The sequence below is a fragment of the Aedes albopictus genome, chromosome 1 (genome assembly GCF_035046485.1).
Source record: "Aedes albopictus strain Foshan chromosome 1, AalbF5, whole genome shotgun sequence".
NCBI classification, from domain to species: domain Eukaryota; kingdom Metazoa; phylum Arthropoda; class Insecta; order Diptera; family Culicidae; genus Aedes; species Aedes albopictus.
This window is the reverse complement of record NC_085136.1, coordinates 84,884,088-84,910,968: the sequence shown is the minus strand read 5'-3', so window position 1 is coordinate 84,910,968 and position 26,881 is coordinate 84,884,088. Positions and strand designations below refer to the sequence as shown.

The window sequence follows — 26,881 nt, the reverse complement described above, 5'->3', positions numbered from 1 at the left end:
GTTGGAAAGGGGTCCCCGGCAAGGGTCGGGGTAGGTGAGACCCTGCTGTCTGCAACCTACGGGTGCATCTGATAGGGCCTGAAGGGTAGTGATACCCTTCCTTTGCGGGCAGGTCAGATCGGGTTGCACGTGGGCATCAGTTCTTGATGTCCGCTCAGCAGTAGGGCGCGGGCGGGGTTGACCCTGCCCGCTGTAGTATCCGGGTTGTGAACGTACCCCATCCCAGCTGAAGAAAGAAAAGGGAATTTGAAAGTATACAAACTGTCGATATCTAAATATACATTAGTCTTGTACTGACTACCAACTGGTAAACATGCATTGTTGCTATTCGGTCCATCCGTCTTCCCCGTCGTTCACTTTGTGTGATCAAATACACGTTTATTACAGTGGCGAACGAGGATAAACATTTTTGCGTGATATTTTGTAATTTTTTTTATTTTGCGTGCATATCAGACATCAGTACAGTGAGAAGATTGTATAAACCTCGATCGTGTACATTAACGAATGACTTTAGTGCTTTTTTGTGTTTTCTATGTTTTTTTACCAACAAGTTAATCGCATTTTGTGTTGACTATGTGACATTTTTGTAATGGTTTTTATTTATACCAACATTTGAAGAAAAACATCCATGTAACAACACATTTTTTTAACGAAAATACTATTTTTAGTGATGCTTTTTATGTTTTGTGTGTGGTTGTTCTTATTCTTTCATGGATTTTTTGTGTACATGTTTGGTATTTTTTGGAGGCCACTGTAGCAGACCGATGAAACTCCAATGTGCAGCTGGCGTATCTGTGTCTTTTGTTTGGCGAGAATTTTTGTCGAGTTTTGTGTTAGCTAAATGCTATGACACTTTTTCCGACAGCATTATATTCATATACAGAGAACGACTTTTAGCTTCTACAGCTTATTTTTTGTCTCTTTTTGCTGCCAAACATTGCGCCGGGGTACGAGCACCTCCGTGCCTTTTTGCGATTGGGAATACACGATGGCTGATTACGACAACGATCACCATGACCGGATTTATTACGCCATCTAGGGTAATTCGCTAATTGTTGAACACTACCCAAATGTTGAACAGTTTCTGAAAATTTTATTATAAGTCTTACTTAAGTAATTTTTGCTCAACGTAAACGTATGATGTAGATGCATATACATGTGTGTCACGATATTGCTTCAATTAAGTTACTAAATTATACATATTTTACGTCAAAAATATTAATTGAAAATTTTGTACCGCTGATGACACGAAAACTGCACAATTCTTAAGATTAATTTTAAGAAATTGCTGTTACGAAATAACCTTTGCGGGCAAATTGATCACAAATATCAAAGTCACACCATAGTTACAAGAACTGTAGGGATGTCCTTAGCAGTTTAACATTGTTTAAAATCATATTTTCATTGTAATTTAATTTGAAAAAAATATTTTTCTTATCACACTATCATTATGCATCCATGATCCAATTGTTGAACACTGGCATAACCTACCATGTTAGCATGACTGCCAGATTTTTTGTTTCACTTTACCTAACCGTGCATTTCATGGGGTTTCAAGGGCGTTCCAGGGATGTTCCAGGGGTACTCCAGAAAGCTTCAGAAAGGTTCCAGTGGTTTTCAATGGGTTTCAAGGACGTTCCAGAAGTGTTCAAGAGGAATGCAGAGTGTTAAGGGGATCCCAGGAGTATTTTAAGGCGTTTCAGGGGGTTCAGCAGCAACCCACGGATTTTCAAGGGATTTCAAGGACGTTCCATGAGTGTTCTTGGGGGTTGAGTAGATCCCATGGGTTTCCAGGAGTGTTTCAGGAGCTTTCAAAGGCGTACTTTTCTTTTGTCGTTTTCGCTTCTAATCAAATCTTTTCAGCCATGTTTGCATCTAATCATGTTTTAAACGATTTCAGTCCACTAGAGCTGTCTTCAAATCAGCGATTCCTTGTCATTTAAATGAATTGTCACTAGCTGGGACTAGCTGGGCACAAAACACGAAAAACCCGGAAAAATTCCGCCAGAGTGAAAAAATGTCGGATGTCGGGTTAAAGTCGGGTCAAATTTTATCAAATGTTGGACCACTGTTGGACTCATTTCGGATAACTGTTGGGTCTATGTTGGGTTTGGTGCCCAAAATAAAAACAGATGAATGATAGGTTGATGTCGGGTTATACGTCATCAATTACGAACAAAACTTCAACCGTTCAACAATTGGCGAGAACCGTCCAACATTAGGATGAGCTAGCTTAAGGAAGCGTTCAACATTTGGGTTACAGACTTCTCATACAAATGTTCTATTTTCTCTTAGAAAATGGAATTTAAGGGAATACAAATTCAATGGGCAGTATAAGGGATAAGTAGATCTAGACGTTCACTGGATATTTTTCAACTAAAGTGGAATTATGCACGGAAAAACAAACGAAAACCAAAATGCCGGTACTAACCGTTCAACAATTGGCGAATTACCCTAATTGTGTTATTTAAAAGCGTTTAATTAGGTGCAATAAATTGATCAGTGATTTTATGATTACGTTTGCTTCAATTGATGTGATTTTGTGCTTTGATAAGTATTTAGCATTACTTTGCTATGGCATGTTTTTTTTACATACTATTATTTTATGTGAAGCTTTTCATCGAGGGAGATTTTTAAATGTGACATAGAGAAAGCAATTTTACGACGTTTTTTATTTTATATTTTTTTGTCGTTTTGAGTGAATACTTGTTCAATGTTAATATTGTTTGTCACCACTTTTTGTATACTGCCTAAGATTTATTTTGTTAAAAGAGTCATGCTGCCATTATTTTTATGAGCGATTTTTTTTAATGGACATTAATTTGTGTATGTGCCAAGACAGTTTTTTTTAGTTGCGTGCAAAACCTTTTTGTATGATTTTTGTTTGTTCTATACGAGTATTGTTTTATTGCTGCGCTTCGTTTGGCTATATTGTGTTTGGTCATATCATGAGCTTCGTTTTTATTTTACAATAGCCATTGTACAGTTTCTCGAAGCCTTTAAATGATGAATGATGTATACGAATGTATAAAAAAACAGAAAGCTTTTTTGATGAAGCAATTTTGTCGGTATCCGGTACAAATGATTTGTTAGGGTCAACGAGTTTATGGATTTCTGGTATCTGTCATCCTCTGAATTTGACTGCACCACATCCCACTTTATTACGGTGGAAAGGAGGATCACCACTGTATGACAAACCACTTGGACCAAGATGAGAAGCTGTGGTTTAACGAGAGGATGCGGAGACGGAAAAGAAGCTGTGCTGTGAACACCAACATAAAAAAAAAGTTTGAACGCAGTTGTGTTGTATTTAAAAAGGCTTATTAAGTTTTTGTAAATAGTGTAAAGTTAGTGTAACATAATTTATGTTCAAATTTAAAATGATTGTTATTATAAACTCGTTGATTGATATGTGTAACTGGACACTGGAAGTGGTCAAATGGAAAAGTGATCTATACCCAACCCATGCATGAGATAAATCAAATCGTGGTTTTTTAGGTAACCAAATGAACGTTAGCAATGAAATAGTCTCAGACTATATTTGGGAGACCTGTTACGGGAACGCATCGAAAGTAATCAAATGTACCATGCGACACATCACATCACGGTCTTTTTAATAACCTGAGGAACGGTTAACTAGAATATAGGCTCATACCACATTTAAGGCTACCGATAGGGTTGCACAACCAGCGTTTGGTACTTCTCCGGAACTACGAAAGTAAATAAAATCAATGCAAACGATAAATATGTGCAAGAAGACAAAATCTTGACAAATTAAACTCACATACAAACAGACTTCTCACTATACTCACTACTTATCGTCCTTGTTTTCAACAGTCAATAAAAAATAGCCTAAAACGTGCAAAAAAACTTTGTTGGAGACCGCAAAGTGATCTGTGATTGTGTGAAAAGTTATATCTTAGCTTATTAGTATCGTCTTGATATTGATCAGCCTTCAGTCACAGACAAACAGACGTAACAGCTTGAACGATTTTCATGAAAACCCATCGCCCAGTTCACACTACCTTCACCTGATGATAAATCGACTGATTTGGTGGAATTGATTAAGTTTGGCTACGCAGTCATTTATTGAACAAACGACGTTCTTTATTTGCCCGACGTTTCGACACGGGGATTGTGTCTTCCTCAGGGGGTAAATATTCGTGTCGTTATTTATCCTATGTTTGGTCTAACTATAACTGTCGGGTTTAGCGGTTTTTGGTACATGACTATGAAATTTCGAATTTTTCCCGCACAACTTGTACTGCTCAATGGCGCAATCTTTCTAAATTGAAATGTTGGGGGATCGCGGTTCGTGGGTTGAGTTTATACCTCTTTACAATCCTACGCTGTGTTGTTGAATTTTTTGTGCTTTCGCGAGACACTTTCTTTCCTAATTCCACAGAATTCCTCCCAGTATTTGTCCACCAGAATCTTTCCACTCCTTGCACTTCCCAATCTTCCTTTTTCTTCCACCAGAATAATTCCACTGTCAACACAATTTATATTGAAATTAAACCGAAACTTTATTCTTCGTAAAAAATAACTGCAATCTTTATTGGCTTAGGAAAAACTCGCGCGCGTGCATTATCCGTGTTTATTGCATGGCTATCGTTCAGAAAGATTGCGCCATTGAGCAGTACAAGTTGTGCGGGAAAAATTCGAAATTTCATAGTCATGTACCAAAAACCGCTAAACCCGACAGTTATAGTTAGACCAAACATAGGATAAATAACGACACGAATATTTACCCCCTGAGGAAGACACAATCCCCGAGTCAAAACGTCGGGCAAATAAAGAACGTCGTTTGTTCAATAAATGACTGCGTAGCCAAACTTAATCAAAACTACCATCACCTGGTGGAAAAGTTGCACGAATCACTGTGTTGTGCAATATCGTCAACAGAAGGCGCTAGTGTGAAACGTCAAACGCATGGAAAAACTATGCGCGCGCCTCTGGTTGTGAAAGCCACAACTACGAAAATTTAAAATGATCGGTTAAAGCGTGGTTGATGGAAATTTCGCAAGTGTTACGTCTGTTTGTCTGTGCTCCAGTGTTAGTGAAGGTGCTTAAGCAGTCAACTGAGAAGTCTGATATTATTCAGCTCTGCTTATACGTTGAACATAACGTTGGACTATGTTCTATCAATAAGTTTTAAGTCAACTCAATGATGGCTTTGATAAAATGCTTGCTTTTCTTTAAAAATATCAGGATTCAGGAACACTTTGACTTACGTCGACAGAGAGATTGTGAGTACATATTCGACGAGAAAGGCACTATCACCACTAGGTGGATTAATTTGGGTTTTTTCAATAGTTCTTCCAGAAATTGCACAAAAAATACTAGATAATTATTAATGAACATCCTGAAAAAGTTTCTTGAAAAATCCTGGAGAACTGTCTCAAGAAATCTTGAAAAAAAAAGAGTTCGAAACTCTTAACTATTTTTGAAAAATTTCGGGGGAAAATTGAACAAAATTTGGGAAATTATCTCTAGAGCGTTTCCTGGATGAATGCGTAAGGTAATACCTAGGATAATACATAAAAAATGCTTTAAGATGCCCCTTTTGCTCAGAAAAAAAACATGAGAGATTTCTGGAGGAACTCTGCAAGTTATTCCGTGAAGAAAATACTTGAGAAGTTACTAGAGGGACCCTAGGGAAAAATCCCGCAGAGGAATTTCTGAAGGAATCTCTTACACATGTTTTGTAAAAATCACAGACAAAAGTACTGGTGGGATTATTGAAGAAAACCGTCAATGAATTTCTGAGAGATTCCTTGAGAAGTTTTTACAGGAATCTTTGGAATAATTCCTGGAGATACCTGTGAAGTAATTTTCAGAGAAAAAATATACAATTTCTGAAGGAATTTGCACACAAAAACCCTAAACTACTACTTGGGAAGAAATTTCTGAATAAAATCCTGCAGAAATAAAAAAATAAAGGAATCAATAATTTCTGGAAATTTTTCAAGTAAAATTTCTAAAATGCTTAAATAAACAAATTCTGAAAGTTTTTTCAAAACTATGTGAAAAATTTCTCCTAGAATTGCATTTTTTAAAGAAATGTTTGGGAGAATTCATTGAGAAACCCTCGGAGTAATTCCTGAAAGAGTTTCTTGGTATATTTCTAAAAATTTCTGAAAATTTCCTGGAAAAATATATAACAGGTTTTTTGGAGGAATTACTTAAGTTTTGTTTTATGGAGTACATGAAGGAGTACCAGCCTGAACTGATGTAGTAATCTTTGATGTTATTTTCAAAAAAAAAATCCTTTCAGGTTTCTGAGGCGGAAATGCGGAATTTAGTTTTGAAGAAGCCTGTTATAACAGAATCCTGTGAGAATTTTTCTATAAACTCCTGAAGAAGTCCCCAAAATCAAATATCATGGACAGGAATGCTTTCTGAAGATATGCAAAGAGGAATCTTTAAAGATATTATTGCTAAAATTATTTAAAGAAATTATGCTAGAATCTTATTTTAATAAATAGGTATTCCAATTTTTCTGTTGTTTGCCTTTCTTGTACACTACACTAAGTGTACTGAAAAGGCTATATGCTCACTCCAAAAATGACTTTTTGATAGAAGGCCCGGAGAGTCGAGTCACATATACCAATCAGCTCAACCCGTTGAATTGAGGTGATGTCTGTGTGTATGTGTGTTTGTTTGTGTGTATGTATACAAACAAACTCACGTAATTTTTGGCAGTAAATCTCAACCTACACAGTTAAAATAAAAGTGTAAATTTAAGTTTATTTTGATGCACATATTTGGAGCATCAAAATAAACGCAAAATTCCATCGCGTTTTAAATTTACACGAGTTGATATGCGAGATAAATCGTGTAAATTTAAACGCCATTGATTTTTACATAAAGCACAGCCCGCGGTTCTCGCGATATGTTTCTTTTCCCGTTAGTTCCCCCTGATCCCACTTCCCTGGCCCGTAGAAGACAGTATGGTTTAATAAACATCGGTAGATCATGTCAGTATTGATTTGACAAGTATATTTTATTCAGCATGTTTCCATATTTTCATTCTGTACATTGGAGTTTATTTCGCAAAATCAGCTGCGGTTCCAGAAATTGATGAGTCTCGTCGCCCGTATCGATGGCCAGCGCCTCTGGCTGATTGTAACGAGCGAGAAGCAGCCTCAGATTTGTTGTGTTATGTGCATATCTGCAAATACGCAATTTATGGATAAAAACACTTACTACACTCAGCAACAAGAGCTTTATCTGTACTTACAATTCACTTCGGATGGATTTCAATCTAACGTACTCGCGTTTTCTCCTGTGTAATGGTCAAAAGTGCAAAATCCTCAGCAGCGAAGCTATTTCATGTCGGCCATACTACTTTTCTGAACGTGTCGGTTTTGGAAGCCGTCAGTGTAATTTTACACGTCAGTGGAAAATTATAGTTTTCATGATAGAGAAATCGATGCATATCAATGCGTTTTTGAGAGAGCGTTGCAAATACACGATGAAGTAATATCGTATGTTTAAAAATGTAAAATCGTATCTTTTTTCATGCTCTTATTATGTGCATTGATTTCAATGCAATTTTCCATCATTTTCTTTTTTCAAGTAATGTAAATTTATTGTTTTCATGGTTTACACGCAATTTAAATTTCAACATTTTTTGGTGTGTACCTATTTTAATGACCGATGGTTCATTCGACGGGGAATCTGGTACCAAATATATAAGCGAACCAAACCCATGTGTGCGACTCATCAAACTGCGGCTTTTCTCGATATCCTGATGAACGGAAAGCGGGAAAATAGTCTCCGACCATATCTGAACAGGTAGTGTTCCGGAACCGGTTCCAGGTGTCCCAGCGGAAGTAGTCAAACATAAAGTGAACCAAACACATGTATGCGACTCATCAAAGCGGGAAAATAGTTTCAGACCATATCTTAACCGCTTGTGTTCTGGATCCGGTTTTGAATGTCCCGCTGGAAGTGTCCAAATGTAAAAGTGAACCAAACCCATGCATGCAATATATCAAATAGCAGCTTTTTGGAATAGCTAATGAACGGTTAGTAAGAAAATAGTCTGAGACCATATTTTGGTCAACCGATAGTGTTTGGGAACCAGCTCTGGGTGTCCCACCGGAAGTAACCAAATGTAAAAGTAAACCAAACCCATGTGACATATCAAACCACGGCTTTTTTGATAACCTGATGAACGGTTTGCAAGAAAATAGGCCCAGACCACAATAGTGACTACCGCTAGTGTTGTAGAACCAGCGTTGGGTGGTTCGCCGGAAATACGAAAAAGAACAAAATCGGTGCAATATAAGAGTACAAAATCTTGACAAAATTAAAACATCTCATCAAATCACGCCTTTTCAGATTTCTGAGGTTAAGCTGTACAGTAGGATGATTCAACGAATTATAATTCAATCGCAATAACTCTAAACAAAGTTTTTTCCAACCTCTTTTGCGTCTAAAATAACTGCGTAAATTTTTGATGCGACTGGTTGCACCCTCGCGCTCTGTAATGTAGTTGAAATTTGAATGGGATTGAGTATGGTAAATTCCACTTGCTGGGCCTAAAAACTTTGTCCAAGACCGCAAAGTGATCGGCCTCCAGTGATAGTGAAGGTGGTCATGTAGTCAACTTAGAGGTCTGATATGTTTCAGTTCTGCCTATGCGTTCAACTCGGAATTTGTCAAGAATATGTGCCTTCAATTAGTTTCCCATTTCGATGATGGGTTTGGAAAAAAAGTTTGCTTTCTGGAACACTTTGACTTCAGTCGATGAAAAGATCATGAGTACATATTCGACGACACTACCACCACTAGATGGATTAATTTGAGTTTTTTATAAGTCTTGCAATAATCCTGCAGAATTTTTGAGAAAATTTGAGAATATTTTTTGATACACTCCCTGAAAGAACTTCATCGAGAATGTCTTCTGGGTAATAATTACATAATGCACTAAGGGGTTTTCTAGGAATAACTCTAAATTACGCGGAAGGGTGAAGTTATTTCCTTGGGACATAGCAGCATAAGGGGCGCTGGAATTGGAAATCTTGAGTAACCAGCTCTGATTTTAATATGACAGCACTGCTTTTAGGATAAGTTTATCTCAGAATTCCTTAAGAGGTATCTTCCAGGGATTTCTCCAGAAAATGTACCCAGATTTTTTTTTCAGGAATTCCACAAATACCTTTGTCTGCATTTCCTGCAGGGATTTCTGCAGACGTTTTTAGGTGATTTTTTTCGGAAATGCCTCTACGGTTTCTGAAGGAATTTATTCAGAAAGTTCTTCCAGAAGTTTCTCAGTGTTTTTTCCATGGAGATAACTTAGAAGTTTTTTCAGGTATTCTCCCAGGCATTCATTCAGGAAACCCTCTGAGATAATTTTTGATATTGCTTCAAGAATTTTTGACCAGGAATCCCTTCTGAAAATTTCTCAAAAATTTCTTTCAGAAATGTCCATAGCTATTGCCAGAGATTACTTCAGAAAATCCTTAAAGACCTTATTTAGAAATTCCTTCAGGGATATTGAGTGACGGAGTCTCTGAACATATTTTCGAAGGCATTTCAGAATGAATCTCAAAAGAAATTTTGGATGAAGTAGAGCGGAGCTGGTGTGATGGTTAAAGCAAGTGCCTGTCACGCCAAGGACCTGCGATCGAATCTCGCTCCCAACATACTCACACAATATGAGTTCTCCTACGGAAAGGATGTCCCGAGATGAACTTGACCTGGGTTATAAATCTTGTGAAAAAAAAAAATGTGTTTCAGAAGAAATCTCCAGTTGAATCCCTGTGGAGCATTTTGTAGACGTAGGAATACTTGAAGAAACGCTTAGACAAGCTTTTGTGAAGATCTGTGATGTTTCTTTCAAATCTTTCGTTTCATTACCGATTTTACATACTCCAATCTCCTCTAAATTATCTTTTAAGGAATTTTAAGGAAATGATTTTAGCCAATGTATGTTTCGGTATAGTGTGATATTGGTTTGCCAAATTCAAGATAAAACATTATGGGCGTAGTGGCCGTGCGCGGTCAGCGGCGGCAGTCGTCTAGGCGTTATCGTAAGCCTCGGAGTGTGGGATCGATTCCCACTTCAGCCGGTGGAAACTTTTCGTCAAACGAAAAAAAAGTACATGACTGGGCCACTGGGTGTTCCGTGTTGTCCGTTGTCTAGTGTAAGTAATGTGTTCAGTCTGTGCAGCCTCTGGCCAAAGGCGGTGTGAATTGTCTTTTTTTTTATTTCATTGACGAAGATAATTACGCCCCATGTCACATTCGATCTGTCTACCAAAACCGAATCCTTTGCCTGACCGCGTCACACAGGGCCCGCAACATACGTATCAAATTGCAGCTCAATCATCACTCAACTCACAGAATGTGTGCGCGACGCGCGTGTAACAGTTTTCTCACACACCGGACGCAATGTTTACACAAAAGCACCGGATACACCTAGTAAAATTGCTTATTTCTATACCCATCACCATCCATAGAGCATCCCAACCCAACCACCCCCACAGCTGCCGACGACGACGTCTCCTTGTGTATCCTTTATCGGGAGCAAAACAGCGAGAGCTTATCACCACCCAAAAGTGGTCCACATTCTCCGGCGGTGGACCAACATCTCCCTGTTCTCACGAGAAGAATGCAGTCCTAGCGCAGGCTCCCCCGGAGCTGGACCAGTTCTGTGCTCTTTTGAGAGCGAATCATCATCATCGGGTGGATACCCGATAAAAAAGTGAACGTGGAATCATCATCATCACCATAGTCATCGTCGAAAGGATGCTGCTCCCTCTCTCACTCGTGAGATGAGAACAGCGAGAGACATCCCGGAATCCCGACGACAACGACATCGGATTCTGGGGCCAGCAGATCCGCCAGTTCAGGGCATCCGTGCCGTCACTCGGCTCGGCAGTTAATACTGCGACTCGGACGAGGTCAGGCCGAAAATCTACCGCTAGCCAAGGGGGAAGAGTGTATCGCGAGCGTCGCGCGGTCACAACTAGAGAAACCGAGATTTCTGGGGATTGTGCTGATTTTCGGATTAAGGCACAGTGCGGTTCTGTCGGGTGCCATCCGCGACTATCGTTGGGGGAAAAATTCTGGGTGGATATCGATTGCTGTTTGCGCTGGTGGGATAGCTCCGGCGTAGATTCAGTGCCGGGGTTGGGATATTGGTGACTTACCACACCCTACTTGGAATAATTGGCACTTGGAGGGAGGGCGCGACATTTTGCTGAGTGGGCACTGAGGCCATGCGGTGAGGTCAAGTGTTGGTGGATAGCTCCTTGAGTGGAAGATGATAACGCGGAAACTGTAGTCTACGTGTATGTTGGAAAGCCAGCCGTCCTACAGCGTCCCCATGCGGTGGCTGTGTCCTTGGGTAGGAAGAAAGAAGAGCCTGACGTGGAACCCACTCAAATAATCATAATAAAAGGATTAAGCTGTTCCGGAGGACTCTCCTCGAATGCCATAAAGAGTGAATGCATTTTTCCTACTCCACAAACCAGTTCAACCCACTTCGGTAGATTGCGCGTGGTACAATACGCTGTGCCAAGCCACAAAGCCATTCGAAACTAATTGAGTGAAAATATCATAATTGCTGTTCGGGTCGGGTCGTGTGCTGAAGAAGAAATCCGTTGCTCAACGTCCCACATTTGCCAGCAATTAAAAGGAAATGAGCGCTCTATTGCCACCGCCGCCGCAGAGTTAAGCTAGTAGTGTTCCACCCATTGCTGCATTATATCCAGCTTAAAAGGGGATTTGTGCGGGGAAAAAAGCGTCGTCGTCGGTCGCTGTTGTTTGTGTCCAATGAATGAGTGAGTGGGTGACGTGTTGTCTCCGGCAGAGTTGTGGTGGCAATTGTCAGATGAAGAGGCGATAACGCTGAATTGTTGAAGGCCACCCGTGTTCTTCTCCTACCGAAATAGGACGGAGCCGTGTTTGTTGATACAGCACCCGGTGTGGGTCGTGGGAGTTTGAGGTGTTTATGTATGAAGTGGGGGAGTGTGTAAGTAGGTGGTAGCAGCATCCCCACCCGCCAGAAACAAGGAATTCGCGGAAGGAAAGAAAATCGATCCAAGGATAATTGAAGCAGCACATTAAAACTTTTTCCTGAGATTGCTGTTGGTGCTGTTCGGAAGCACATCCGAAGCGAGGCGTGTGAAACCATGCATCATCAGTGGAAGGCGATACTGTCGTTCATCTTCACCCTGCAATGTAAGTATGGCACGGAATTGTGTTTTTCTCCGGGGAGAAGTTACCTTTTTGCGATAACTTTCAGGGTGATCTGTAAACACGTATACCGGACAAAGATAGCCAGCAATTGATGAAACAAGTTACAACGAATTGACCATGGATTTTTTGCGCAGCGCAATTTGTACATAAATGCAATAGATAACTCGTAACAAATGTCGTATACAGCTCGTCAGGGATCAATTAGAAATTCTACAAAATAACAAATATTAAACTTTCAGTTTAAATTTGGTTCCATGCATCATTTAGTAATAATTCGAGAGTGTTAACCGTGGATTACTCAAGGGGCCATAAGCAACGCAGACTTGAAGAAGGACGGTGGAAAGGTCTGGCCAAAGTCTACGGTCCATACAAATATCAAAATGTGAATAAGGACAAAAATCTACGGTGAGGGGAGGGAGGGCAATTTCAGAGACGACCAAAAACGAACCTACGTAGTTTATGGACAGCGCCTAAGTGCTTCGGAGTTTTTTACGTATCAAGCAACATATTATTGGTCTTAGGAAGGGTATATTTCCGTCTTACAATCTATTGATTTCTGGCATCTTCACTACTGTGTGACACAGAAAAGTCGATTTTTTTTTCAAAACAGGTGATAAAAAGTGATTTTGAACATTATTTTTGATGAATGATTTATTTTGTGTAACGTAATTCCTAATTTTATGTGTTACAAATCAGGCCAAACTTTTCCGAACAACAGCCAGCGAGTCGCCAAAATTCATAGGTGGTACAGTCCTAGACCGTTATCATCCTCCCTATGGTGTTTGGGTCAATATGTCCAACATTGTCCACCTGGTGATCTCGAAAACATGATCAGTTCTTACCTTTCGTATTTTTTTTGTATTATAGACGCTAGACCACTATCGGTCATTCGCGTCTGTCTTTATTAAATACTATTTACAAAAGTTTTGCTACATCTAGTTGTTTCACAAAGTTTATAATATTTTCTTCTTGTTTACAATTATTTTACAAGAAACTTTTGAGATTGCCTGATATTTGATACTTTTTTCGGAGTTTTTTTCAGAGTATGACATTCCAATAATTTGTGCTCTATAGTTAGTATATCAGAATATTTTATACATCGGGGAGCTTCCTGATATGGTGATAACAAATAGCTATGTGTTAGACGACTATGTCCTATCCTAATTCCAGTCATAATCCTCTGTTCGTATTGATTTACTCTGCCCGTTCATTTTTTTTACATAATTTTTAATTTTGTTCAATTGCGTGCCTGGATTCGACGACGTCCACTCCAACTGCCAAGCTTCCCATGTTTTCTTTTCGACAAATGTATTTGCATCATGTCTCATTAATTTGTTGTACATTAAATCAGAGGATCTACCCTTGTTGGCCAATGAATCTGCGGCTTCGTATCCATAGATTCCAGCATGCCCTGAAATCCAAAGAAAACCAATATTTTTTCCTTGGCAAGCATATTCGCAGGCTTGTATCCATGGGTTTCTGGATGATCCTGGCTCAAGAGCTTTAAGAGTGCTAACACTATCCGAGAATATGACTGCCTTTTCCTTACTTTCAATGTTTCGAATTGCTGTGCAAACAGCCATTAGACAAGCAGAATATACCAAACATTCGTCATTTACTCTACCACACAGTTCCAAGTTTTCCGAATAAACACCATATCCTGTACGTCCTCTGCCCTTTGATCCATCAGTAAAAAACTTGGAATAATCAGTATATTTTTCGCTGATTAGTTTTTTATAAAACAGAATTGCTTTTCTTGAACTATCTCCAGCACTAACATTGCATTGAAGTGACCAATCTACATTCAAAGTTTTTTGATTCCAATGTGGTGGTCCCATCCTCCAAATACTGGTTCGGCGTATAATGGGCAAATCGGAAGAAGTTTTCTCCATTTCTAGCAAACGCATAGCGATTTGGTTTCCCTCAAATTAGCAAGTGAACCAAACGGCAGTTGACCTGCTTCCGTATAGCAGACTGGGTACCACCAGGGCATGCACAAGAAGATTGATGATTCCTAATGTTGATTCTCTTCTAGATTTTGCATGGTTTTGAAAGTTCAATTTACTATCTATGGTAAGTCCAAGGACTTTCATATGTTTAGCAACTGGAACAACAGTATTTTGAAGTTTTATATTTTGAACTGCTCCACGATGACTACGACTGTGGCACGCATGTAAAAGTTGGCATTTAGGCACAGCCATTTCAGGACACAATCTGCTGCCTTTTGCATTCTTGCACATAAACATTTTCTGTATGTTCCATAAGCAATCAACAGAATATCATCCGCATACACGTGAAAATTGCTTATCAGGAACAGTGAAACGGAAATAATAGAGCCTTGAGGAATTCCCCGCGATGTGTTGCGAGTATTTGATTCTGCGTGACCGACTTTAACCTTAAACGTTCGACCATTCAAAAAATCTACCAAATATCTGAACATTCGTCCTCCCAGCTTCAACTTTTTTAATCTAGGGTAATTGTTCCCTTCGTTGTGGTAGTACCTAATGTTGCGGTAGTGGCATTTGAGCACTTTTTCAATTGAAATGTTACCAAAAGACATTTTTAATAGATGTATTATGCTTAATTTATAAGATTGCACTTTTTGTGTGCTTAAGTTTTGCCCAAAAACCTCGTTTAAAAAAATATTTTCCTTAATATTTCTGCTGCTGTGTTCCTATTGTTGCGGTATCCCAGATGATTTCAATGGGATACCGCAACAATAGGAACCGAAATTAAATTTTACCTCCATAATAGGAACAGTGTGCCTATTATTGTGGTATGCGATTTTTGATCGAAAACAGAGAGAAACGATAGTTTTCATATTTTTCCCAGCAAATATGGATAGAAAACTACCGACTAACGTTTTGAAACCGTTCATTAGATGGTACACACTTAGATTATTTTACAGTATACTGTAATTTTTTACCGAAATCTCAACAGCTGAACGTTCGGTAATCCGTTCGGTAATCGAAACGATTACTGAACGTCCGGTAATTTAGATTTTCGACGAGCTGTCAAAAATTACCGAATTTCTCCGGTAACGTTGAATCGTGGATTACCGTAGAACTTCGGTAGTTTTTGTTTTCTTTTGCAGGTTTACAGTATTTCGGTACATTATTTCATTGAAAAAGCAGACGCAGTTTAGGTTTTCTTAATTTATTGGACAGAATTTTGTGCAACACAGTAAATTTACAATCTTTCCGAGAAATATCTGAAAGAATTGATGGATTGCTTGCGGGTTCCTTCACCTAGCCAAGTTTTCATGCCAATGGAGAGCAGGAGGACCTGGAACGTCATGTTGATCACTTGTAAGCGCAATTAATAAAATTATTGTATAAGTACTCACGCTATTGCTGCAGAGACGGTGATAGATTCTGTTACAACCAATCGCTTCACTTTATTGGATCACTTCACTTTACTTAAGCAAATAACAACTCAACTTCTCCAGCCAAGTAACTGGAGTGGGAATCACAACAACAATGTGACAGCTTTGACAAAAGCAAACAGTTTACCGAATTTCGGCCATAAATCGTAGGATGTACAAACTTTTTCGGTACTTAATTTACAGGATACGGTAATATCTCCATTTCACAGTTCGTACTGTAATGTATTTGACAGATGCTGACTAAATCACAATTCTATCGGTAAAAAAGTTACCGAACTCTTGTAAAACGAACGATAATTACCGGAAAACGGTTATTTTTTCACTTTACCAAATTTTTCCGGTAAAATAATTACCGAACAGCGGAATTGAATCTGAGTGTGTACGATCATATTTTTTGAATTAATTTACCTTATTACCACAACGATCGGCACACTTACCCTATCGATAACCACTTTTCTATCAACCGTGTCATACGCTTTAGAGATATCGATTGACATAAGCTCACAATGATTTCCTTCTTTCAGTGGATCACCAAGCAACCCTTCCAGTTCTGCTAAATATACATCAGTCCCTAGACCTCCACGGAATGCAAATTGCTTGGGGTGTATACACTATCTTTCCTCAAGACAATACATTAGCCTTCTATATACAAGCCTCTCAAGAACTTTTGCCATACAGCTTATCAAAGAAATCGGTCGATATTCTACTGGATTTCCTTCTTTTCGATTTGCTTTAGGTATAGACACAACAATTGCCTCGTTCTCAGGAATTATACCTGACTTCCACACAATGTTGAAAGTTGTTAAAAGGGCGCATTTGCCTTCAAGTGGTAATTTTTTTCAGAAGAGGATATCCTATTCCATCGGATCCAGTTCCCTTACTCGACCATTTGACCAAAGCCCAATTAAGATCGTCAAGCGTAAAATCAACATTGTCATCAGTATCCACATCAGTATCATTATCTGACAATTCTTCATCATGTGAGCTACTTCAAGACGGTTCAGTTATTGGGAGATTCGATTGAGATGCAGTGATGTTTGAAACTGTTGAGTAATGGTCTGGCCAGCCAATACCTCAATTATTTTGTTTGGATCATCAGTAACTATACCATTCGATTTAATGTGGAATTTTGGTATCTTATACCGGCCTTGCAAGGCACCAACCTTGCGCCAGATATCCGATGCTGACGAATCAGATTTAAGACCTTCTACAAAGTTTTGCCAACTATCATCTTTTGCCTTCTGAATAACTATGCGCGTATTGTTTCGTTCAATTCTGAATTCTTGCAAAGCGGAAGGAAGGCGGGGGTCATCCTTTTCGATCTTATGTAAACGGCGCAAAGCTGTTCTTCCTTTTTAACTGCAACGGCAACGTCCTTGTTCCACCAAGGCACCCTTTTCCCTCCAATTTTACCAGATGTTCGTGGAATACATGTGCCACGTTAAATATCAATTCGGATTTTTTTTCCGCTGAATAGTTGATTTCATGATCCAGAACTGATGCTTTTCTAGAATGATATTCCATCCAATCTGCATTTTTATATTTCCATCTTGCAGATGAATATTGATCCTTTATCATGTTGCAGGTTTTGAGGATAATCGGATAATGAACTAAGGTAGGTTTGAGATCCATCATTCAATACATCTAGATCGAACCCGCCCATCATTGACACGATTATACGCCCTCTTAAATCAGTGTTAAGACAACCCCGAATTTCAGAGTGAGCATTTAAGTCTCCCAAGATCATGAATGGCTTTGGAAGCTGACGTACTAATGTAAACATTTCATCCTTCAATCCATCATTTTGGTATGAAGGATTTTTTTTTGTTTTGTTTTTATTTATGTGTATTTTAACTAGTTGCTAATTGTACACTCAGGTATGAAGGAGGAATATATGTACAAAAGTTCTTTTTGTCGGGACTTCAAGGGTTACAGCGATAGCTTGCAAAGTCGTTTGTACCGGAATTTTAACAAACGGTAGATCTTTTAGCACGGCTATACGCCACCCCACCCAGTAAGCTGAGTGGGTGGTAGGCACAAAAGAGTGTAGTCTGATGAGAAGCTTGGGCAGTTGGCGGTGCATATTGTCTCCTGTAAACACACAACATAAGGTTGGTGTTTGCTAACTACGTAAGAAAGCTCAGCCTTTGTTGCGTGAGAATACGACTTGGGAACCCCTGCACAGTGTCGGAGCTGCATGTGTACATTTATTGTTTTTCTTTGTGTTTCTCTATTTCGCTTTGTCAATCACATCACAAAGCAGAATATATGAAATCAAGAGGCAGAGCGCCTCTAGGAGCGGACCTGGTGTGGTGGTTAGAACACAAGACTATCACGCCGAGGACCTGGGTTCGAATCCCACTCCCGACATACTCACAAAATGTGGGTTCTTCCTTCGGAAGGGAAGTAAAGCGTGGGTCCCGAGATGAACTAGCCTAGGGTTAAAAATCTCGTTAATACAGACAAAAAAAAAGAGGCAGAGCGGGGCGCATCGGGATTAAACAATTCCTGTGTGGAGAAACACCGAATTGCAAGTATTGTGATGTCTTATATGTATTTATAAAGCATAATAAAATGTTTTACAGCTTTGTAGCATGCGGCAAAAACAACTGTGTGTTTCATTTGCCCTGCTGAAAGGTCGGTGCCCAACTCTGTTCTCAACAGCCTTTCTTGCACGATAACCTCTAACGTTCCATTGAAGAGCCAGAATCGAGGAATGTAGTGGTGGAGTTAGTCTATCTGTTAAGTTGTGTTGACTAGTTTTCTGATTCGAAGAACTGTTGACTAAGATGTTAGTTGATACGTTGAAGATGTGGTTTTAAAGAAGGTACGGGCAGATAGAATTATGGCGGAGTTAGTTCAAGCATGATCAAGATCCATATCACGAGGTGGTGATATGTCCGTCCGAGAGAATTCCAGGGTTTTACCGTTAGATAACGTTACTGTATCAGTGTTAGTCAGATCCTTACCAGTTTCCAGTAATTTCTTTGTTTTAGGTGCCGTTCGGTTGCCGTTAGGGGATGTAGGGTTTGAGTTCGATTGACGCCGTTTCGTTGTTTTGTGGTCCTGTTTTGCTTCTTTTTAAGTGTGATTCAGCGTTGTAGCTTCCTCGGTTTCGGATGATAGATCCTGGGAGTTGCCGATTTGTGGGTGCGGTTTTGAGTGTAAAGATTTTTCTTTTTTCAGTTCTGCTACTTCGTTGATCAGCTTCTCGAGTAATCGCCGGAGATTAACAATTTCTTGGTCCTTCAATTCTAGCATTTTCGTCAACTCACATGATTTTGGTGATTCAAGTCTCGGTGACAATTACCACATTGAAGAGGGCTTGGATAATACGGTTTGGGTGTAACTTTAGCATAACTCAAATAGAAGCATTCGGGCAATGTTGTTCCTTGAACCGAAATTAGGCAGGTCGTTGTCGTTGGGAGTAATTTGTCTTTGTTTCCCGGATCCCGTGTGAGGAAATGTTTTACTTCTACCACACGCTGTAGCCAAAGTTCATCTAACAATTCTTGGTCGGACATCTTTAAACCGTGTTTGGTTGTTACTGTGCATTTTCTGATGTTCAGGGTTTGGTGGTAGTCTAATTTAACTTTGATTCCATCGGAGAGCTCACGGAGGTTCAGCAGTTTGTGTACTTGCTTGGCTTGTCTCACCTTCAGGATGTACTTTGATCCATTTGACTCGGGGCGGGCGTCCTTGATGCAACCGAATGCACATTCAATGGATTTCTTTATCAGCCACGGATTGTCTGGCAACGTACCTTTTTCTTGAGCTGGCATCATGATCAAGATGGATAATTCACCGTTGAGTGGATCCATCCATTCTGGTACACGTCTTCCTGCAAAGCTTCCATCAACCGTCTAGGATACTACGCCGGACGAGCTTGCCCAGTTCGTGCGCGTGTTTGAATCAGTGGATAAGTATTCATTTCTCGTCCCAGGAGATGACCCTGCCATCGCGCTGGACGTGAAGGATACCTGGGTATACCCCACTAGCCTTTCACCTGAATTCACTTAGCTGCAAAGGCTTAAGGTTCTACAGCTGAAGTTCACAAAAAAAATTTCAAGGTCAACTACTAAACAATTGACGAGTATCCAATCTTTGTTCTTCAACAATGTACAGGTCGGACTCGATTATTCGGAGTTACGTTCGGTTGCTTTTCAAACATATACCTGGGAAACGGAATGCTCTATAAGGCTGAAACTTTGACATGTTGTCAAGCCTACTTTGATTTGTGATCAGTCAAAATTTCAGCTTCTTACAGCATACCGTTTGCGAGATATTATTTCGGGAAGCGCCAGAACCCGACTCTGGATAATCGAGTCTGACCTGTACTTGAAACGGACCACTCTTTGAATACAGGGGATAGACAAAATAATCGGGGTCTCCAGTTAGCCTAGTGGTTAAGGCTACGGATAGCCGATCCGGAGACGGCGGGTTCGATTCCCGTTCCGGTCGGGAAACTTTTCTCGATTCCCTGGGCATAGTGTATCATTGAACTTGCCTCACAATATACAACTTCATGCAATGGCAGGCAAAGAAAGCCCTTCAATCAATAACTGTGGAAGTGCTCAAAGAACACTAAGTTGAAGCGAGGCCAGCCAAGTCCCAGTGGGGACGTAGAGCCATAAAGAAGAAGAACAAAATAATCGGGACAGGCAAAATTTCCACTTTTCAAAAAATGCCCAATTTGCTGTAACTTTTTGATAAGTGCATCAAATATTCTAAAATTTTCACTGTAAGTTGATCGTTTAGTTGTGTATTATTGAACAAAATTTGGAAAAGATCGGGCTATTATGCACGAAGTTATAAGCATTTTAGAAAAAGGTAGAATTATTCGATAGCCAACTTTGAGCTGTTATATCTCCGGATTTAATGAACCGAATGCAATGAAATTTTGTCCATTTATGACTCATATAATGAGCTCTGAAAAACGTTTGACACAACTTGAAGTTATTACCGAGAGAAAAAGTTATAACGATTTCATTAATTTTATGATTTTTTAGTAAATTGGTCAATTCTTAATATGCATCCCATTACTTTTTCAATGAATTGCCGCCTATGTTGTTTCTTTCTTTCAAAACATATCTGTATTCAAGAGAATCAGAGGGAATTTAAATAAACTATAATTAGCATCTTGAATTTCAGAAAGATGTTGAAATTTAAGAAAATTTGGTGTTTTATTTGAAAAATAATCTAATCGTTATAATTTTCTTCCGTGTTAAGAATTTTTAGTTATGTCAAAAGTTTTTCGAAGCTCATTATATAAGTCATAAATGGTCAAAATTTCATTGCATTCGGTTCATTATATCCGGAGATATAACAGCTCAAAGTTGACTATCGGATAATTTTACCTGTTTTTTAGAATATTTTTAACTTCGTGCAGAATCGTTCGACCTTTTCCGAATTTTCTTCACTGATACACATATAGTTAATCAACTTACAGTGAAAATTTGAAAATATTTGATGCACTTATAGAAAAGTTACAGCTATTTGAAATTTTTTTGAGAAGGGAAAATTTTTGCCTGTCCCGATCATTTTGTCTATCCCTTGTAGATAGCTGGAATGACACAATAGCTACACTCAATGTACTCGAAACGAGGAGAAACCGAAAAAAAACGTCCGATTCGCACGGTCGTTGAGAGTGAACCTTTCGTATAATTATACGCCATGGGGCACGATAATGTTTGCAGTTCGCGATAGAATCCACTTTCAAACGTAAATCGTTGGCGTTCCTGTTAACGCTAGCAAATTCAAGTGGGTTACCTGTTCGAATCAATCAAATACGTTTGAAAGTGGATACGTTCGTAAACAAAATTAGGGATGTTTCAGGGGTGCTCCAGGGAATTTCAAGGGATTTCACGATAGTATTATAAGTGATCCAGTGAAGCTTTCCGAAGGTGTTACAGGCCGTTTAACCTTTCTTTTGCATTACTTTGGCAGCAGCTCGCTGACGTAGTGCACGGTTTGGGTCAAAAATGACCCCAATGCCAAAGAAAGGTTAAGAGGGTTCAGGGGCGTTCTAGGGGGTTACAAGAAGTATCCTGAGGTCTCTATGGCGTTCCAGAGGTGTGCCACCTACGAAATTCTGCGAATTTAGATGTGTACAGTAGTGTAGTTTTACGAAATAAAATTGAACACTTTTCTAGGTCTAGGACAGAAGCTTCAAAAGCTTCAATGAAGTTTTATGAAAACTTGTGAATTACATCGTGCGTTTACATACAACTAGCTGTCCCGGCAAACGTCGTACTACTGTGTTTTTTGACAAATAGCGCCCTACACTGCCGTTCTACGCCCTATTGTCGGCAGTACAGAAATGCCCCTCAAACTAATCTACATAGGAGCCATTCGAATCCATAAGGGTCAGACAGGCAGACAGAAATTCATTTTTATATATATAGATATAAGTATTGTTTTTTATATCCAGTTCATTTATTTGGGGCTCAATCGCGTATAACGCTTTACGGAGCCGAAGATCTTTTTTGTACTTAATAGTATACATTATACAGAGTAATAACTTTTTATTGATATCTGTTAGTAATGGGTGGAAGCCACGGTACTCGTAGCAGCTCGAGGTTAGAAGGTCACATTTTGAAGGATGGACAGGGTAATGATTGGGCCAAAGGTTTCATGTATGTGACTTTGCGGGTCCCCAACACATCTCTCACAAGAACAAAGGGTCTCAAGGGCCTCAAGGGTATCCAAAAGTAGTGCTCTGGAGGCGTCATTATCCGGGCACTGCCAAACTATGTGGTCGATGTCATCATAACCGGAACCGCACTTAGTACAAACATTGCTCAACGCGAGGTTAATCCTGTGTAAATGCGCATCTAGCGAGTAATGGTTGGACATAAGCCTAGACATAATGCGAATGAAATTGCGATTTACATCCAAATCATACCACCACACTCGCAAGGAAACATTAGGAATAATAGAATGTAACCACCGTCCCAGATGGCCATCTCGCCAATCATTTTGCCAACTTTGAAGAGAACTCTGGCGAACAAAATGGAAAAATTCATCGTGTGAAATTCTTCTATCATAGATCTCACCTTCCTGTGCGCCCACGTTTGCGAGAGAGTCCGCCTTCTCATTGCCATCGATTGAGCAATGTGAGGGGACCCATACAAAGGTAATCTTGTATGATCTTTCGACCACTGCAACAATCTGCTCCCTGATTTTTGTAAGAAAGTAAGATGGGTGTTTAACAAGTTTCATCGACCGGAGTGCCTCAATCGAACTCAGGCTATCCGAGAAGATGAAGAAGTGGTCTACGGGCATGTTGGAAATCATCCCCAAAGCGAAGTTGATTGCTGCCAGCTCAGCAACATCAACCGAGCAAGGTTCCTGAAGTTTGCGGAAGGCGTTGAAATTTTCATTAAAGACACCGAAACCAGTGGATCCATTTATGCGAGACCCATCAGTGAAGAATCTCTTACAGGAATTGACTTTTTGGTACTTTTTGTTAAAAATGCGAGGAATAGATATACATCGAAGTTGATCTGGTATTCCATGAATAGCTTGTTTCATGGACAAGATCGTATTTAACAGAGGTACTGTCATTAGTGAAGTGTACACGGGGAGGATTATAACTTGGTAGGCTTATGTCAGATGACATGTAGAACAGATAGATTCTCATGAATTTTGACTGAGTGTTCAGACTGAGCATTTCTTCGATGTTTTCAATGACAAGTGTGTTGCTCACTCCACACTTGATAAGTAACCTTAGCGAGAGCTCCCAGAAGCGGTTCTGGAGAGGTTTCACCCCTGCCAGGACCTCTAGGCAGTGCCGGATTTAGGCTTCGGGGGGCCCGGGGCAAACCGTATAAAGTGGGCCCCCAAAAACAAGATTTTTAATATGTAAACCGTACATTAACGCTTTCTATTCAATGTTGTTTACTATTCGTTTTTTTTGTGCTGATTTTTGCGGTTTAGAAAGAACCTATGTCACTCAACTGTTTTGTTCATTCCAATGATGAATTTTTCATTCATTTATGATAAAATATTAAAAACCTTCAACTGAAATTCTCCAAATTATCGACCGATTAGGCCGATGCAAATATTATTTTTCTTTTATGTCCGAGACCTCTCATCGTGTACGAAGCGTGGACAAAAATAAATAAGGAGCAAACGAGAAAAAAAAACTATTGAAAAATTACAAATTTTACCAACTATTGAAAAAATATTTTTCAACTATTGAAAAATAGTTGCTTGTTAAAAAAAAATCTATTAAAAATGGAGTTATGTGACGCCATTTTTTTTTTCGCCCCTTCAATATTTCGGGATTTTTGAAGGGGGTGGGGGTGACATAAAACAAATTAAATATTTGAATCGACCTTATTTAAATAAATGATAAAAATGTTACGAACATGCATTCTAGTATATATGCTAAAATGTCAAGATTTCGCATACAGGTTTAAAGCGTACATGTAATCTTATTCACATCGTACATGTATTTTTAACTTTCATTCGAATTTAAAAGATTTATGAAAATTGTACAAATTAGCGTTCAGTTCGAATTGCAAAATTCTACGAGTGAACAAAGTCAGGATTCTAGGGGGCAACTGTAGCAATAACACTGTAAAAACATTGTTCTGAGATGTTTTTAAAAACTAGGTTTCCAAATCTGCCCCAAATTTCTCGAACATCTCCAGGAATAGTTATCTACGCTTTCCAATGATAACATCGGTGCTCGACGAACTGATGCAGATAGGTATTAAGCAGTTATTTGATAGAGACGCTTTTTTGTTGTAATGGTAAGTCCTAAAACAGTTTTTTTCCATTGAATTCATCAAGAACTTCATGGGGTTTTATAGAAACTCGCGTATAACGAAATTTAAAAAAAAAACACTTCATTTTACCTGATTATTAAATATTGTTATACCTATCAAGATAAGAATTTGCTGCAACCAAGCATTAAAACCGATCCCTCAAAATAGTCGTTCTGGGAAATATACTTCAATTCTACAGTTGAATGGCTTAGAAATTTAAATAATGTTTTTTTTTAACTTAATCGAAAGAGCAACATATTTTGGCACCAAACAAATATGAAACTGTAAAGCAGTGTTTCCCAAACTTTTAGGAGGTATCGCCCCCTTGGAGCTTGAGAAAAACTTTTTCGCCCCCCTAAATGAGATTTTTTTTATGAAAAAAGGCTGAAACTTTGTTGAGCTGAAGCCCTCAAAAACCCACTATTCGCCTCACTGTGGTGAAACTGATATTAAATGTATCTAAATTAGTATCTCTCTTATTAAAAAACGCATTATTGCATGTATAACAACGCATTTTGAAATCATGTTTGTGCTATACATATTCTTGAACAAAAACGAGCAAACAGAACGCACTGTAAACATTTACGAAAATTCGTTATCTTACACCAGATATTTTACTAGTGTTTTTGAAAAGGGTTCTACTACTGGTGGGATATTGAAATACAATTTAAAAAATATTTTTATACAGAAAGAACAAATCAGGAATATATCTGTGTATTTTCAAATGTAGTCAGCTTTTCAAAGTAAAGGCAAATAATGAAAAGTCAGTATAAATTGGAGAAACTTCTATTGTCAAATAAGTAAATATGCAACAGTCATTACTCGGTTTTGAGGGAAATCAACGCTGAATTCGTGGAAAAAATCAAAATAGCTATTAGTAATAAGTTAGAAATTTTCAAACATTGTGTGATAGCTCCCATCCAAAACGTGTTCTGAAATTCGTCTGAAACATCATGGTTTTGATTGAAAATTCCATAAAAAAAACGCCCATGAATTAAAAACAAAACTTTCTCATCAAGTAAAAAACGGTTCTTCTCATAATCTCTTATAAAAGTTTCTTCATAGTTTCTTAACATGTATAATATTAGATCTCCATAATTCCTAGGAATTATTTAGGAAATTCATATAGCAGTCTTATTTGTGTTTTTTTTCTTTGAATTTTGTCGAAAAGTCCTCATAAACATAAAAAAATTCTGTAGAATGTAGTCGATCTCAAAACAGACATTTTTCAATAATCCTAGAAGCAAAAACAAAATTTGAAATGTTAGGGATTTTCAATGATTCAGTTGACATTCTGGACTAGTATTTCAATACTTTTGATTATTTTCAATTATTCAAAAAATCGACCCCATTTTTAGTATTTTCGCCCCCCAATTTTGGTTTTTCATATTTTCGCCCCCTTCGGCCTGATTTTTGCCCCCTGGGGGGCGATTTCGCCCACTTTGGGAATCACCGCTGTAAAGATATCAAAAATAATGAAACTTTGGATTTTCAAGTGAAAATTCAGATATGAAAAAATCTGAATACCCTTAAAGAACTCAGTTATAACTACTCTAGGGCATGTATAAAATATAATCGTCTCTTGAAGTGCATTTTATGTTTTGATGAAGAAAATATAGAGTGCTTCAGGATTCTTGGGGGCCCCTGATCGGGGGCCCCTGATCGGGAGGCCCGGGGCACTTGCCCCCATCGTCCCTCCTAGAATCCGGGCCTGCCTCTAGGCTCACATTATGCGTTGAGTGGATACTGCCGAGGGCAATACGCAAACAACGGTATTGAATTCGTTCCAACTTTATTAGGTGGCAGTTTGCTGCTGAGAGGAAGCAGAAAGATCCATACTCGAGAACAGAGAGAATAGTCGTTTTGTAAAGTTTTATGAGGTCTTCCGGGTGAGCACCCCACCATGTTCCGGTAATTGTGCGTAGAAAATTGATCCTTTGTTGACATTTTTACACCAAATACTTAGTTTGGGTACCCCAAGTGCCTATTGAATCAAACCAGACCCCAAGGTATTACGAAGTTAAATACTGGTCGGTTTCTGTTCCCAAAAGCTTAAGTTACAATTGGGTTGGATTCCGATTTCTAGAAAAAAATAACTAATTGAGTTTTTTGCGGACCAAACTCGATCCCTAAATCTCTTGCCCAACCGGACAGATTATTTAGGGAATTTTGCAATGGTCTTTGCAACATTTCTTCATGTGGGCCTTTCAAAGAAACCACAGCATCATCAGCATCACAGTCGGCTCAGCGTGCATTGGCCTTCCAAACAGCTGTCAATGTCTTTCACATAGAAATTATAAAGCAAAGGGACTTAAACATGAGCCTTGGGGTAGGCCCATGTAGCTAATTCTGGAAGTTGTCAGTTGTCAGAGATTGAAGCTCATATGTTTTTCTGACAACAAATTATACAAGAAATTATTTAAAATTCCTGGAAGTCCACTATTGTGCAGTTTTTCCGACAATATGCCTATGGAAACTGAATCAAAGACGCCCTTAATATCCAAGA

The 26,881-nt window shown here is 38.9% G+C and overlaps 1 protein-coding gene across 1 annotated transcript in view; it reads left to right on the top strand.

Annotated features, from left to right (window-relative positions):
- Positions 1-10,851: 10,851 nt before the first annotated feature.
- Positions 10,852-26,881, top strand: part of LOC109622458 (uncharacterized) — a 120,936-nt gene continuing 104,906 nt past the window's right edge. Inside the window, exon 1 of the mRNA XM_062844920.1 lies at positions 10,852-12,198. Within this exon, the coding sequence (XP_062700904.1) occupies positions 12,150-12,198 (49 nt within the window). The 5' untranslated portion in view covers positions 10,852-12,149. The remainder of the gene's footprint in view (positions 12,199-26,881) is intronic.